At 36.3% G+C, this 17,604-nt stretch overlaps 1 protein-coding gene across 1 annotated transcript in view; it reads right to left on the bottom strand.

Annotated features, from left to right (window-relative positions):
- The window catches only part of COPG2 (COPI coat complex subunit gamma 2), a 330,424-nt gene that overhangs the window by 258,266 nt on the left and 54,554 nt on the right, over window positions 1–17,604 (bottom strand). The window contains exons 10-12 of the mRNA XM_063099417.1: window positions 16,257–16,390; window positions 15,626–15,693; window positions 13,547–13,735 (exon numbers count right to left, since the gene is read on the bottom strand). Coding sequence (XP_062955487.1) covers window positions 13,547–13,735; window positions 15,626–15,693; window positions 16,257–16,390 — 391 coding nt within the window. The remainder of the gene's footprint in view (window positions 1–13,546; window positions 13,736–15,625; window positions 15,694–16,256; window positions 16,391–17,604) is intronic.

Here is a 17,604-nt window from a genome sequence, read left to right as displayed (position 1 = left end):
ACTAGTCCTAACAAAAATTCTTGACAAAATAGGAATGGATGCATACTTCCATAACGTAAACATATACACCTTAATCCTAATGCCAGCATATTACTTAATAGGGTGCCCTGAGAGGCATTCCCATTAAGGTCAGAAACAATGCAAGGATGCCACTATCTCCACTATTTTTTAACATTATTTGGGAGATATTAGCCAATGCAATCAGATAAGAGAAAACAGAGGAATAGGAATTGGAAAAGACAAAACTGTCTTTATTTTCAGATGACATGATCATATACCTGAAAACCCTAAAGAATCAATGATAAAACTAATTTCAGGAAAATAATTCAGCAAGGTAGAATATATAATTAATATAAAAATTAATATTCACATAGATGAATAATAACCAATTAGAAGATATAATGGATTAAAAAACATCTATAATAGCAACAAAAAACCAAAATATTTAGGAATAAGCATTTAAAAAACATTCAAAACTAATATAAAAACACATAAAACGTTACTGAAAGGCCTAAGAGTAGATAAGAACAAATTAAAAGACATCCCTCATTCTTGGTTATGATGTCTCAACATCATCTGTTCTCCCCTAAGTTGACTTATAAATTTAATGTGATCCCAATAAAAATGCCAATAAGATTTTTTACGAAGCTAGACAAGTTGATACTAAAGTTCATAAGAAAAATAAACATGTAAGAATAGCCAGGAAAACAATGAAAATAAACAGTTATGACGGGAGTCTAACAGATATTAATACATCCTAGGAAGTGTTTATATTTAAAATAATGTGTGGCAGTGGTGTATGAATAAAGAGGCCAACGTAATAGAATAGAAAGCCCAGAAATAGACCCAATACATATGAAACTTCAGTATATGATAAAGATGAAATCTCAAATCACTGGGGCAAAGATGATCTTTATACATCTTTATCAAAGATGATCAAATTTTAAATAAAATTTTGGGGGGGCAACTGGATAGTCACTGGAAAGTGATAAGATTAGATCTGTTTCTCATACCATATACAATAATAAAATCAAATGTATTAGAGATCTAAATGTAAAACATGAAACTATAAATGTACTAGAAGAAAACATGGGCAAATTCCTCTGCAATCTGAAGGGAAAGAGTTTTTCTAAACTCAGAAGTCAAATGCAATGAAAAAAAATAGACTGGACTGACAAAATTTGACTACATAAAAATAAAAACTTTTGCATGGCAAAAGACATCATAAGAAAACACAAATGACAAACTGGGAGGAAATATTTATAACACATTTCACAGATAAAGAGCTACTATCTTTAACATAAAAAAAAAACTTTAAATAATTGAGGAAACAAAGGACCAAAAATCCTATAGAAAATGGGGAAAAGATGTTAGCATACAATTCACACAAAGAGATATTAAATGACCCTTAAAAATATGAAAAGATGTCCAACTGGTCTCATAATAAGAGAAATTCAAATTAAAACTATATCAAGATACCATTTCTCACCCAAGCTTGGCAAAGCTTCAAAAGCTTAACAATGTACACTACTGGTGAGACTATGGGGACAGTGGCATTCTTATACATTGCTGGTAGAATTTATCAGCACCGCACTCTCCCAAGTGAGCCACGGGCCGGCCCATTGCTGGTAGAATTTAGCATTCTCTACAAACTACATATTTACCCTTCAACCTAGCATCTGGACTTGAAGACATTTACCCTGAAGATACACCTGCAATGTTTTGAAAAACCATATGCACAAGGTATTCACTGCAGCATTATTTGCAATTGTAAAATACTGCAAACTACCTAAATGCCCAGGCATAGCAGACTGGTTCAATAAACTATACTACATATACTTGCTGGCATACTGTGCAGCTGTAAAAAAGAGTGAGGAATATTTCTATGTACTGATTTAGAGTGATTTCTAGTATATATTTTTAGGTTAAAAAAAGGCAAAGTACAAAAGAGCATATACAGTATGTTACCTGTCATGTATGATAAAAGAGAAAACAAACATACATGTATCTCTTATCTTTATACAAACACATACAAAAAAGATAAACCTGAAAGCCGTTAAGCTGGTTACTTATGAGAGGAGTGGAGGTATATGAGAGAAAATGACACTTTTCTGAATATACGTTTTTGTATAGTTTTGACTTTTAGAAGCATTATAATGTTCTACATATTAAAAAATAAAATTAAATTATTAAGACAGAAAGGGCAAAAACACCAAAACAAATGAATCCATGCGTATTTCAAAAGATTTATATAAGTGCGCCGAAAAAAAAAAAAAGAAAAGAAAAAGAGAAGAAACAACAAATTCAAATAACTGAGTCAATATTTGACTATTCTGTGTGTGCAGATCTTTAAAAGATCTATTTTGGACTCATAGTTCTTTACATACTATACTCACATAAAACAATAACAGTAACTGACCCTGAAATATTATACTTAGCTCTTTATTATTCCATTTAAACTTCACAATAACTCTATGAGGTAGATACTCTTACTAACTCCATAGTACAGCTAAGGAACTGAGGCATTAGAGTTTAGTGACTCACCTGAGGTTGCATATCCAATGTAGAATGAGGGTTTAAACCCAGGGATTTTGATACTAGAGGTCATTCTCTTAACTACCATGAAGACTCCTAACTTCTTAGCCTGACATTTAAAATTGGTCTTGTGTATGTATTTCTCTTGGGAATACACTTAGGAGTGAAACTGCTTGGCCATGGGATATGCATATGTTTAACTTTAGTAGACAGTGCCAAACAGTTTTCCAAAATGTGTGCACCAACTTACATTCCCACTCACAGCATATAAAAGTTTTGATTTTTTCACATCTGGACCAACGCTTGGTATTTGCTGACGTTTTAATCTTAGACTTTCTGGTAACTGCATCATACTCCTGATTGTATTTCCTTGATGAATATAAATTTTTCATATGTTCATGGCCATCTGTATCTCCTTTTTAATAAAGGGCCTGAGGCTTTGGACCTTTTTTTTTTTAAATCTGCCTTTTTCCTTTTGATTTATAAGAGTTCTTTACACAAAGCTCAGCTATGTGTACTGAAGCATTTCCCACTCTGTGGCTTGCCTTTTCACACTCTTTATAGCATCTTTTGGTAAATGAAAATTCTTTAATCAGGTCCAAGTTATCAAAATTTCCTTTGCATCTTATTTTTAAAATATTTTTCTTACTCTAGGGTCATGAAGATGTTCTCCCATGTTTTCTTCTAAAACATTTATTGTTTTGCTTTATACAGTCATTATCTGTAATCCACCTGAAACTTATTTCTGTGCATGGTGAGAGGTAGAGGTTAAGATCCACTATTTTTTCCATGTGAATTTCCAATTGATGAACTTCCACAGTGCTTTAATAACAATTTTATTAAACAATAAAAATACAATCAATACCTAAATTCAAAGAAATCAGGAAAGGCAGACAATAAAAGGGGGAGGGGGGACAAAGTCTTGAATGGACCCTGTATATAAAAGGATATAACAATATAAATGTTAGGCAGCAGGAAAAGAAGCAGAATGGTATATTGGGGGGAAAATGCACTTGAAATTAGAAAATCTAGGTTTTGGTCTTGGCTCTGCTGCTAATTCAATGTGTGACTGCAGGTAAGTCAGTCATCTTTCAACGCTGTAGTTTCCTTAATTGACAAAAAGAGAACAGACTGAATAGTAATCATTCTTATTGAAGAACTTAAGAGACAGAGTAGTAAGTATCTACATATGATTACATAGATTTATACTAATACGTTTCTGGTGATATGATATTTGATATAATCCAAACTTTAGGATACATCCCTGACTCCTAAAGTTTGCTTTACAACGATATCTATTTCACTTCTTTAATTCCTTTCTAAGTGAATGTTTACACAGATGTTCTCTTTAAAAGGCCCTAATGGATGAGAAAACATTGTTGAAAAACACAGTAGAGGGCTAAAAGTAGCACCATATTTAATGATATGATGATATTGATACTGGGTTGTAATCAACCACTTTGTATTATTAAACTCCATACAGTCATAGAAAACAATAACTAAAAAAATTATAGAAAATAAGACAATATTTAATAGAACACTCAGCTTTTTGCAACTTGGTGAGGATTTATTTTGTAGCATTAAAAAACTAGGCAAATGAGTGATATAGAAAGAGATATTGCCAATTGTAGAAAAGTTTAGCTTAACAATTTAAAATAGTTTATTCTTTTTTTAATTTCTTCTTATGACATGTTTCATACTCTTTATGATATACATACATATTTAGCAAATGATTATAAAAACAAATACCTGTATGTTTACCATATAGATTTTTTAAAAGAGCATTTCCATTATCTGAAATTCCTGTTTATTCCCTTGCCCCTCCTTATTCTATCCCATTACTTCCTTCCTAGAGATGATCACTCTCCTAAATATCTTTAACATTTCTTTGCTTTTCTTCGGTTTACTACATGTATGCATGTATGTATCCCCAAACAATACACATTGTTTAATTTTACCTGTTTTTTGGTATTTATTCAAATACTATAATACTGTATACAATCTTCTGCAACTTGTTCTATGTGATATTTGCAAAATTTAATGTATATTATTGAAATGATCTCCTGGTTCCAAAAGTGGAATTGCAGGGTTTTAAAATATATATACACAGGCTCAAATTTACTAGATAATGTTGGATTGTTTTCAAAAGTAATTATATACAAAGTTACTGAAAGGTTTCCATTGCTCCACATCTTCACCAACTATTTTTTGATGTGCTATCAACTTTTTAATGTCCTAAAACTGAAGTTAGTAAACTATAGCCCAATCTTGTCTACATCCTGTTTTTGTACATCCTGAGAGCTAAGGTGGCTTTTAAATTTTTAAAGAGTTGTAAAGAAAACAAAAACAAAAACAAAAAAGAATATGCAACAGAAACCAGAGGGACCCAGAAAGCCTAAAATATTTATTTTATGGCCTTTTAAAGGAAAAGTTTGCCAATTCTTGATCTAAAACATTATCTTTACCAAAACCATCTTCCCCATCATTCCAGTTGTTTTTACAAACAGCTGCAAAAATGACTTTCATAACTTCCCAAGGTTCCCCAAAGGTTCAAAATGTCTGCTTGAATATTTAGGCTAAGTTTGTCTTTTAAAAGTCTAGATATTGAGTTTTCAAGATGGCGGCGGCTGCGGCGGCTGGCGCGGAGTAGCTGAGGTGGAAAAGGTGGCCACTGGGCCTCAGGCAGCCGGGAATCTTGTGGACCTTCCTCTGGCCATCTCTTAAGGGAGGACTGCTGCTGCTGGCCGGTCGTGGGGGCTCAACGCCACTTTGCCCCCGGCAGGAGAGGCTGCCTCATTTACAGGCAACAGCTTTGAAGTGTGGAGCAGGAAAAGAACTGATTCTTAGCTGCAAAAGTGAGTCTTGAAACAGGGAACACGGCGCCAGGGCTGCTGTGGATGCAGCCAGGATCCCGGAGGCTGGGGCCGCGCTGAAGGCGGCCAGCTGCCCTATTCAGGATTCGAGGTTTCAGGCCGGCATTAAAGAAGATTCCTGGGAGCGCCCGAGCGGCGCCGCGACTGAACAGCCCGAGGCGGCAGCGCCGAGAACACGGAAGGCAACAAACCAGAGACAGAGCGAGCGCCCGACCTGGCACAGCACTGTGAGTGATCCCTGGCACAGCTCTGTTCGGGGGGTGAATGCCCACGCGGCTTCCGCCTGCACCACCAGGCCACTCACTGCCCCGGTGCTGCCTCCATTTTCCCAGGTGCGGGCAGCTCCGCCCTGCTCGGCCATCACTGAGCCCATTTGCTTGGCCTGGCGCGGGGCTTTCCGGACCCTGCCGGCCGACCTCCTCTCCCACTCCCTCCGCGGTTCTCTGGCAGGACTGGGGGTGTGGGGCGTCCCGACCAGTTTTGGGAGGGCTAGGAAGTACGGGCGGGCCGACTGTCACTCCACCACACCCTGGACTCCGGCCCCGGTAAACTTCCTGTTACTGGGAGGCAGATACCATCTCTGCGACCACCAGTTTGGAAAAAAGCCTAACGAATTTCTGGTTGGGAATAGTGCAGTAGGAGAGTTCCCAGGTCCGCTTGAACCTGCCGGAGAGCAGGCTGCAGGCGGGCACTAGACTCGGTTTATACCGGGGGGATACAAAGGTGAACAAGACCCGAGAAAGATCTACACAGTGCTACAAAGGCACCCAGAGAGACCGGTCGTCTGTGCCTAGCAGAAACCTGGTAGACTTCCTGGGCGAGGCGGTGCTGAGCAGGGTCTTGAAGGCCCAGCTGATAGACGAGGGGTGCAGAAGACACGCCCCAGCCCAGCACAGTGTGCACAGAGGGGGGAGACGTGCGGCCAGGGAGGCGGAGTCTCGACAGAAACCACACACCCGGTGGGGTCGCCACTGCACGATCGAACAGCCTGGGCCAGAGCACACGGAACGGGGAGAAGTCCTGTACAGAAAGTGAAAGCTCAACAGAGATCACACACCCTGTGGTACGTGATCCACCAGCCCAGCAGAGTACAAGCTGACCAGAAAGGTGGATCCCCGGAGAAGCCCAAGACCCGAGGCAACCACACACACAAGACACTAGAGGCCAACTGAGCAGTCACGGCGGGAGCCATACCAAATTGGCAACCACAGCAACATCCTAGTTAGTCATTAGTCTTAAACCGGTGGACTGTGAAACCCCCTGCAACAATGAATAAACACCAAAAAAAAGACACCAGAAATACAAAAAATCAAGAAAGTACACCACCAAAAGTTAATAAATCTCATACTCTAGATCCTATAGAACAAGAAGCCCTTGAAATAACTGACAAGGAATTTCGAGTGATAATTCTAAGGAAACTGAATGAGATACAAGAAAACTCAGCTAGACATCATGATGAAATGAGGAAAAGTATACAGGATCTGAAAGAGGAAATATACAAGGAAATCAATGTCCTGAAAAAAAATGTAGCAGAACTTGCTGAACTGAAGAAGTTATTCAGCGAAATAAAAAACACAACGGAGAGTTTAACCAGCAGGCTTGTCGAAGTTGAAGAGAGAACCTCTGAACTTGAAGATGGGCTGTTTGAAATAACACAAGCAGACAAAAAGAAAGAAAAAAGAATCAAGGACATGGAAGAAAATCTGAGAGAGATATCAGACAACCTCAAGCGCTCAAATATCCGAGTCATGGGTATTCCAGAAGGGGAGGAAAATGGAGATTCCATTGAAAACATATTCAACAAAATAGTGGCAGAAAACTTCCCAGGTATAGGAAAAATCACAGATCTTCAGATCCAGGAAGCTCAACGATCTCCAAACGTATTCAACCCAAAAAGGCCTTCTCCAAGACATGTCATAGTCAAATTGGCAAAACTCAGAGACAAAGAGAGAATCTTAAAAGCTGCAAGAGAGAAGCGTCAAATCACCTATAAGGGAGCCCCAATCAGGTTAACATCAGACTTTTCATCACAAACCCTAAAAGCTAGAAAGGAATGGGATGATATTTTCAAAATACTAAAAGACAAAGATTGCCAGCCAAGAATACTCTACCCTGCAAGGCTATCCTTCCGAAATGAGGGGCAAATAGTATATTTCTCAGACAAACAAAAACTGCGGGAGTTCACTACCACAAGACCACCCTTACAAGAAATCCTCAAGGGAGTACTGGGTTTGGTTCCTGAAAAATAACTACCACTGCCATAAAAACCTAAGAAAAATCTAAACCCACTAGTACAATAAAAATGGCATTCATGAAGAGAAAACAAGCTAACAAAAACACTATCTACAACCTAAGGAACCAACAAACAAAGAAACCAAACAGTAAATCAGAAAGCAAGGAACAAAAGACACCTAAGACAACCAAACAACCAATAAAATGCTAGGAATAAATCAACACCTTTCAATAACAACTCTTAATGTTAAAGGCTTAAATTCCCCAATTAAAAGACACAGACTGGCTGACTGGATCAAAAAGCAGGACCCAACTATATGCTGCCTACAAGAGACCCACCTCACCCATAAAGATTCACACAGACTAAGAGTGAAAGGATGGAAAAAGATTTACCATGCAAACAGAAAAGAAAAACGAGCTGGAGTGGCTATTCTTATATCTGACAAAATAGACTTTAAACTAAAAACCATAAAAAGAGACAATGAGGGACACTACTTAATGATAAAAGGACTGATCCATCAAGAAGACATAACAATCATAAATATGTACGCACCCAATGTTGGAGCAGCCAGATTTATAAAACAAACTCTATTAGACCTAAAGAAGGAAATAGACACTAATACCATAATAGCAGGGGACCTGAACACTCCACTGTCAATATTAGACAGATCATCTAGGCAAAGAATCAGTAGAGAAACACAAGATCTAAACAAGACTCTAGACCAATTGGAATTGGCAGATATCTACAGAACATTCCACCCAACAACCTCAGAATATTCATTCTTCTCATCAGCACATGGATCATTCTCCAGGATAGATCACATATTAGGTCACAAATCAAGTCTCAGTAAATTCAAAAAAATTGGAATTATCCCATGTATCTTCTCAGACCACAATGGATTAAAACTAGAAATTAATAACAAACAAAACTCTGGAAACTATACAAACACATGGAAATTAAACAGCATTCTACTTAATGACATATGGGTCCAAGAAGAAATCAAGCAGGAAATCAAAAAGTTTATTGAAAGTAATGAAAACAATGATACATCATACCAAAACCTGTGGGATGCTGCAAAAGCAGTATTGAGGGGAAAATTTATTGCATTAAATGCTCACTTCAGAAGAATGGAAAGATGGCAAGTGAACAACCTAACACTTCACCTTAAAGAACTAGAAAAACAAGAACAATCCAATCCTAAAGTTAGCAGACGGAAAGAAATCATTAAGATCAGAGCAGAACTGAATGAAATTGAAAACCAAAAAACAATTCAAAAGATCAACGAATCAAAAAGTTGGTTTTTTGAAAAGATAAATAAAATTGACAAACCATTAGCATGGCTAACAAAAAAAAGAAGAGAGAAGACTCAAATAACAAAAATTAGAAATGAAAAAGGCGATATTACAACTGATTCATCTGAAATACAAGGAATCATTCGAGACTACTATAAACAACTGTACGCCAACAAATTTGAAAATCTGGAGGAAATGGATAAATTTCTGGACACACACAAGCTCCCAAAACTGAACCGTGAAGACGTAGAAAATCTGAACAGACCAATAACAATAAAGGAGATTGAAGCTGTTATCAGAAGGCTCCCAACAAAGAAAAGCCCAGGACCAGATGGATTCACAGCAGAATTTTACCAAACATTCAAAGAGGAATTGACACCGATTCTTTACAAACTATTCCAAAAGATTGAAACGGACGCAAATCTCCCAAACTCATTCTATGAAGCAAACATCATCCTGATACCAAAACCAGGTAAAGATATAACCAAAAAAGAAAACTACAGGCCGATATCCTTGATGAATATAGATGCAAAAATCCTCACTAAAATACTAGCAAACAGAATACAGCAACACATACGAAAAATTATTCATCACGATCAAGTGGGATTCATCCCAGGGATGCAAGGTTGGTTCAACATACGCAAATCAATAAATGTGATACACCATATTAATAAACTCAAACACAAGGACCATATGATCATCTCTATAGATGCTGAAAAAGCATTTGATAAAGTTCAGCACTCATTCATGACAAAGACCCTCTATAAGTTAGGTATAGAGGGAAAGTATCTCAACATAATTAAAGCCATATATGACAAACCCACTGCCAATATCATCCTGAATGGGGAAAAGCTGAAAGCTTTTCCTTTAAGAACAGGCACTAGACAAGGATGCCCACTCTCACCACTCCTATTCAACATAGTGTTGGAAGTACTAGCCAGAGCAATCAGAGAAGAGAAGGAAATAAAGGGCATCCAGATTGGAAAAGATGAAGTCAAACTGTCCCTGTTTGCAGATGACATGATCCTATATATCGAACAGCCTAAAACCTCTACAAAAAAACTGTTGGAATTGATAAATGATTTCAGCACAGTAGCAGGATACAAAATCAACACACAAAAATCAGTAGCATTTCTTTTCTCCAATAGTGAACATGCAGAAGGAGAAATCAAGAAAGCCTGCCCATTTACAATAGCCACCAAAAAAATAAAATACTTAGGAATTGAGTTAACCAAGGAGGTGAAAAATCTCTATAATGAGAACTACAAACCACTGCTGAGAGAAATTAGAGAGGATACAAGAAGATGGAAAGATATTCCATGCTCTTGGATTGGAAGAATCAACATAGTGAAAATGTCCATACTACCCAAAGTGATATACAAATTCAATGCAATCCCCATCAAAATTCCAAAGACATTTTTCTCAGAAATGGAAAAAACTATTCAGACATTTATATGGAACAATAAAAGACCACGAATAGCCAAAGCAATGCTCAGCAAAAAAAATAAAGCTGGAGGCATAACACTACCTGACTTTAAGCTATACTACAAAGCTATAATAACCAAAACAGTATGGTACTGGCATAAAAACAGACACACTGACCAATGGAATAGAATAGAGAATCCAGAAATCAACCCACACACTTACTGCCATCTGATCTTTGACAAAGGCACCAAGCCTATTCACTGGGGAAGGGACTGCCTCTTCAGCAAGTGGTGCTGGGATAACTGGATATCGATATGCAGGAGAATGAAACTAGATCCATACCTCTCACCGTATACTAAAATCAACTCAAAATGGATTAAGGATTTAAATATACACCCTGAGACAATAAAACTTCTTAAAGAAAACATAGGGGAAACACTTCAGGAAATAGGACTGGGCACAGACTTCATGAATACGACCCCAAAAGCACGGGCAACCAAAGGAAAAATAAACAAATGGGATTATATCAAACTAAAAAGCTTCTGCACAGCAAAAGAAACAATTAAAAGAGTTAAAAGACAACCAACAGAGTGGGAGAAAATATTTGCAAAATATACATCTGACAAAGGATTAATATCCAGAATATATAAGGAACTCAAACAACTTTACAAGAAGAAAACAAGCAACCCAATTAAAAAATGGGCAAAAGAGCTAAGTAGGCATTTCTCTAAGGAAGATATACAAATGGCCAACAGACATATGAAAAAATGCTCAACATCACTCAGCATCCGGGAAATGCAAATCAAAACCACATTGAGATACCATCTAACCCCAGTTAGGATGGCTAAAATCCAAAAGACTATGAACGATAAATGCTGGCGAGGCTGCGGAGAAAAAGGAACTCTCATACATTGTTGGTGGGACTGCAAAATGGTGCAGCCTCTATGGAAAATGGTATGGAGGTTCCTTAAACAATTGCAAATAGATCTACCATACGACCCAGCCATCCCACTGTTGGGAATATACCCAGAGGAATGGAAATCATCAAGTCGAAGGTATACCTGTTCCCCAATGTTCATCGCAGTACTCTTTACAATAGCCAAGAGTTGGAACCAGCCCAAATGCCCATCATCAGATGAGTGGATACGGAAAATGTGGTACATCTACACAATGGAATACTACTCAGCTATAAAAACGAATGAAATACTGCCATTTGCAACAACATGGATGGACCTTGAGAGAATTATATTAAGTGAAACAAGTCAGGCACAGAAAGAGAAATACCACATGTTCTCACTTATTGGTGGGAGCTAAAAATTAATATATAAATTCACACACACACATACACACATACACACACAAACCGGGGGGCGGGGAGGAAGAAGATATAACAACCACAATTATTTGAAGTTGATACAACAAACAAAGAGAAAGGACATTGTTGGGGGGGAGGGGGGGAGGGAGAAGGGAGGGAGGTTTTGGTGATGGGGAGCATTAATCAGCTACAATGTATATCAACAAAATAAAATTAAAAAAAAAAATAAAAAATAAAAAATAAAAAAAAATAAAAAAAAATAAAAAAAAAATAAAAGTCTAGATATTTACTAAGCAGAGAGTAAATTAGATCAGTTATACTACTTGACTGAGTATTAACTAAGAATGAAACAATAAAATGTTTCTTCTTTTATTCTTCTAACTTAAATCTATTATTCTTTTTTATCATCTCTGACACACTCTCACCACTTCTATTTAACACTACTGGAAGTAACTAGCTATTTTAGTAAAGCAAGAAAAAGAAAACACATTGGAAATAAAGGAAATTGGATTGGAAATAAAGAAGTAAAATGGTCTCTATTCACAGATGACATGATTATTTATACAGACAACCCAAAGAATATATATAACTATTAGAACTAATAAGGGAGGGCCGGCCCGTGGCTTACTCAGGAGAGTGCGGTGCTGATAACACCAAGGCCATGGGTTCGGATCCTATATAGGGATGGCAGTTAGCTCACTGGCTGAGTGTGGTGCTGACAACACCAAGCTAAGGGTTAAGATCCCCTTACTAGTCATCTTTAAAAAAAAAGAAAAAAGAACCAATAAGGGAACTCAGCAAGGTCACAGGATAACAAGTTAATATGGAAAAGTAAAAACAAAACCAAAAAACAGTATTTTTTTTTTTTTTCCTGGCATGGTGTGGTCTGCACCACCCTCTGCCAGTGAGTGCACTGGCCATCCCTATATAGGATCCGAACCCACGGCCTCGGTGCTACCAGCGCCGCACTCTCCCAAGTGAGCCACGGGGCCAGCCCCCCAAAATAGTATTTTTATACATTAGCATTAAACAATGAAATAGAAATTTTAATAAAATAGTATCAAAACAGCATAAAATACCTAGATATAAATTTAACATGAGACATGCAAGACCTCTAGAGAAAACACTATAAACGACTGTTCAGAGAAATTAAAGAAGATCTAAATAAAGGGAGAGATATACCATATTCATTAATTGGAAGAATTAATATTAAGATATCAGTTCTCCCCAAATTAATTTACAGATTCAATACAATCCTAGTCATAATCCTAGCAGGCTCTTTTTTGTAGAAACTGATAAGCTGGTTCTGAATTTTATATGAAAATGCAAAGCAACTAGAATATTAAAAAAAGAAAGACAAAGTTGGAAGACCACACTACTTGACATTTAAGAGACACCATAAAGCTACATTAATCAAGACAGTATGGTAATAGCATTGGATTGACAAATAGCTTGGTGGAACATAAGAAGCCCAGAAATATGCCTACAATTATATGGTTATTTGATTTTCAGACAAAGATGCCTAACCACTTCAATGGGGAAAGGAAAGTCTTTTCAATAAATTATGCTGGAGTAACTGGATATCAGCACAGAAAAACACTGAGCTTATCCCACAAACATTATTCAAGTTGGATAATAGACCAAAATGTAAAAGTTAAAACCATAAAGCATTTATAACAAAACATGAGAGAATATCTTTATGACCTGGAGGTAAATAAAAGCTACTTAGTAGGACACAGCAATAACTATGAAAGAAAAAAACTGATAAATTAGACTTCATTAAAATTAAAACTTCTCCTCAAAATACACTGTTAAGAAAAGAAACAGGCAAGCCACAGACTGGAATAAAACATGATCATGTTTAAACTCTTACCTTGAACTCATCTGAGATTTCAGACACAAAAGAAGATATCTGTTTCATAAGCCTGTCCACACTGCTCTCACTTCCTGTTTTGAGGAGTGTAGTAATGGCTAGGGTAGCAATGCTTCTGTTTGAGTCTGTAATCAAGTTTTCTAAGTCCAGATTGCAGGCAGTAACAGCAGAGGGGTGCTTCATTGCCACCTTGTGGAAGGGCAAGAAAAAAAAAATAAGTAAACTGCTACTGATAAAAAGCCAGAACTTATATTTTAATTTAGGTAATAAGGTAAGTGGCAATCAAAAGGAGACAGCACAGATTTAAAGTAACTGTCCCAAGAAGAATGTTTCCAATTAATAAGGTATGATATATCATTCCATTAATAAGGTATAGCAAGAAAAAAAATAAGTAAATTGCTATTGATAAAAAGCTAGAACTTATATTTTAATTAAGGTAAGTGGCAATCAAAAACATAGGTTAAAAGTAACTGTTTCAAGAAGAATGTTTCCAGTTAATAAACTATGATATATCATTTGATAAATGATTAATTGCCACAGGATAGCATAGTATTCTCTTGTTAGGTTCTTATACCTTTATAACAGTATGACAGTTTATTTTTTATTACAATTGGCCTGTACTTCCTTACAGTACATGTGTCCATATATGTGTATTCTACTAGATGTTAGGATCTCTGAAAATAAGATCTAGTATTGGAAACACTGCTCAAAGATCGTTAATATCTTATTACTTAAAAATATTTCTGTACTTAAGCAAACTCCATCCAAACTGTATTACCCCTGGACACTACCACATGTCTATCATTCTCCTGCTTCCTTGTTTTTGTTCACATTGTTCCACCTCTCTGTCTGTCTCAATATCGGTACAGAATCCCTTTCTCACAATTCTGAAAATTTGAAAACACTCTGAAAAACAAAGCATTGGCATCAAAATTCATTTAGCAGCAAAATATGACTCAAACTAATGTAAAACTACGTAAGTCTTAATTTATCCCAGTTAGTGAAGACAGTCTTGTTTTGTTCAGAAATGTTAATGGTGGGGTGCTGCTCCAAGCCCACTAGCTTCAGTATATAATATAAGAGATAGCATATTATCTTTCTAAAACTCACAAAAAACTGAATTCTGAGACACATCTAGCCCCAACATTACCGATGAAGGTATTTGGAACTATATCAACTCTTTATTCAAATTATTATGTTATAAAGGCTTATTCCATTTCTCTTCTAAACTTCCCTTCTCCAATTAATCTATAATTGATCATGTATTGCCTTATGACAAGTCTTCTACTACATTAAATTTTTATTTAAAATTTTAATGACTATTTAATTTATTCTGTGTCTCTGTACTGTATCCTCCAAACCTACACTGTCTAACATAGTAGCCAAGAGCCACATGTGACTACAAAGCATCTGAAAATGTGGCTAATCCAAATTAATAGGCTATAAATATAAAACATATATTGGATGTCAAAAACTTAGTACAAAAAAAAGGCAAAACATCTCTAATAATTTTTATATTGATTACATGTTGAAATGACTTTTTTATATATTAGGGTAAATAAAATATATTATTAAAATTAATTTCACCTTAAAAAATCTAAAATGTGGTTATTACAAAATTTGAAATTACATATGTGACTCACATTGGGTTTCTACTGGACAGTGCTGCTGTAGACTAGCACTGTGCAAGAGAGCTTTCTTCAACATTCAATATCTGCACTGTCCAATATGATAGCCGTTTACCACATGTGGCCATGAACATGAGAAGTGTGACTAGTGTGACTAAGGAACTGAATTTTTAATTTTATTTAGTTTTAATTAAATCAAAATAGCCACTTGTGGCTAATAGCCACCATATTTGACAGTGTGGCTCTTGAACATAAAGTGCTTAGAAATCAGAAATGAGTTATAATCTTTAGCTGAATGAAAGTAAAAATGGCATACATAGAGCCACAAATACAAGTGATATGTTACAGAAGTGAAGCCCATAAACCATATATGCCAACCTTGGGGAGAAAGCCAAATGCTTCACATTTAATATTTCTCAATCAAACAATAGTTAAACAAAGGAACACCTACCTTGTTCAAGGTCCTCACAGCTGCATATCTCAAGGCTGGCTTAGGAGAGCTACAGAAAAGCTGAAGAACTAAAAAAAAAATTACTGTGAATATTGCTCATTTCATCTTATACCATAAAGCAGAAAATACAGTACATAATTAAATATATTCAAAAAATGCTTAAGGAAATTACATTGCAGCATCAAAAATTCACATGAAAATTGAATCATCAAAAAAAAGCACTTTTTGTTCAGCTACAAAAACTTTAATAGGAAACAAAGTTTGCTCTTTTTTCTAAAAGAATTAGTACACCCATTAATATATGAATTTAAATGGTAGAAATATTGATAGTTATAAGAGCAAATAGGCTTTATGAACCTTAAAGAAAACTGAAAACATTAAAGTTATTTGTCTTCTAAGTAAAACTTTTTTCAAAAGTTTTATATGGGGAAATAGAAACTTCAAAAAAAGAATAAAGGACAGAACAACTAAAATAAATTATTCACATATAAGCTATCAGAATGCAAAGGCTATAATATATACAGAGCTAAGGTTCAAAAATCATTATTAATACCTATTCTGCAGACCTATGGAACTTAAAACAAAAACATAAAAACATAAACAAAAGCCAGCTATCAAATATACAACTAACCTGAAACAGCAGGTGCCAACTCTCTTGCAGTACAGTTAGGAAGATGGATAATAGCTGAAGCAGCTTCATAAATAACCATTTCATGCTTATTTCGCAAGCAGCTCTCAATGAAATCAAAGAGTGAACTTTCATGACTGCCAATAAATATAGATAGTCCATTATTTATATATCAAAAAGAGAGGCAATATGCATAGTGGTTAAGAGCACAGATAGATCAAGAAACACTTTTGGAATGGTGGATGAAGGACCTCTGGAAATTCACTTCTCCAAAAGCAGTGAGAACATTGGCAAAAACTGTCAATATTAACCAAAGACTTACAACAATCCTACGAGCATTTATTTTAGAATCATGGTAAGAATAGTGAGCTTTTTGGTGTTTTAACTTGCCCTATTTTCAATTTCCATGCCCTCCTTTCCACTTTCACAGTAGCTTTGGAAACCAGAAGTCTCAGAACCATAGGAGCTGTAAAAACCAGCAGTATAGCAGCCACTGGAGCAGGCAAAAGCCTCATCCCTAGAAAACTGTCACTATTTGACTTGTCTGGTACTCCCTAGAAAGGTACAATTCATAAGCTTTTATTTCACCTGACTCAGAGCTCATTCAGTAAGGAAGGCCCTATCCTCTGGGAATTTGTCCAAAAAAAAAATCCAGTGGTAACTGGTTAATACTGCAGCTGCCAGAGCCAGCAGTTCCAGCTGGGGCAAACAGGAGGCTGGCAACAAAACAAAACAAAGCAAAACAAAAACTTAAAAGAAAAATATGAAGAGTAAGATGTCCATAGCAGGCTTTGAAAACCTCTGATGTATTTCTGGAGAGCTTGAAGGCCATATGCATGTGAAGGGCTGACCAAATTCCCCGGAAAAAACCTAACAGAGACCCAATCTCTAACCTATGCTTGACTTAGAGGCTCTGTACAAGTAGGAAGTGAAGGCTAAGGCAGAGTTCTAAGCTGCTGGTGAATGGACACCCCAACATACACAGCACCTCTTGGAAAACGGTGAGAGACATGTTGGTTTAAAGGATTTCAGAAAATCTCTGTAAAACCATTACCTGACAACTCAGCTAATCAAACAGAGACTTCAGTGGCTGTACATGCTAAAGAATAAAGACTACAGAATTAGTTCAGGAAAGTTGATTAATAAACAATAATCACAACAATATATAGCAATAACAAACCCTGGTGATGAGGGAGGGGGTATCTGATTACTAGAACTGCCACATTATGTTATTTAAAATATCATGTTTTTAACCAAAAAATTATGAGACATGCAAAGAAATAGTGAAGGATGGTTCACATATAAGAAAAAAGGCAGTCAATAAAAATTATCCCTGAGGAAGCCCAGATGT

The sequence above is a fragment of the Cynocephalus volans genome, chromosome 6 (assembly GCF_027409185.1).
Source record: "Cynocephalus volans isolate mCynVol1 chromosome 6, mCynVol1.pri, whole genome shotgun sequence".
In the NCBI taxonomy this organism is placed as follows: domain Eukaryota; kingdom Metazoa; phylum Chordata; class Mammalia; order Dermoptera; family Cynocephalidae; genus Cynocephalus; species Cynocephalus volans.
Note: the sequence above shows the minus strand (reverse complement) of the source record. Positions and strands in the feature narration are given on the sequence as shown.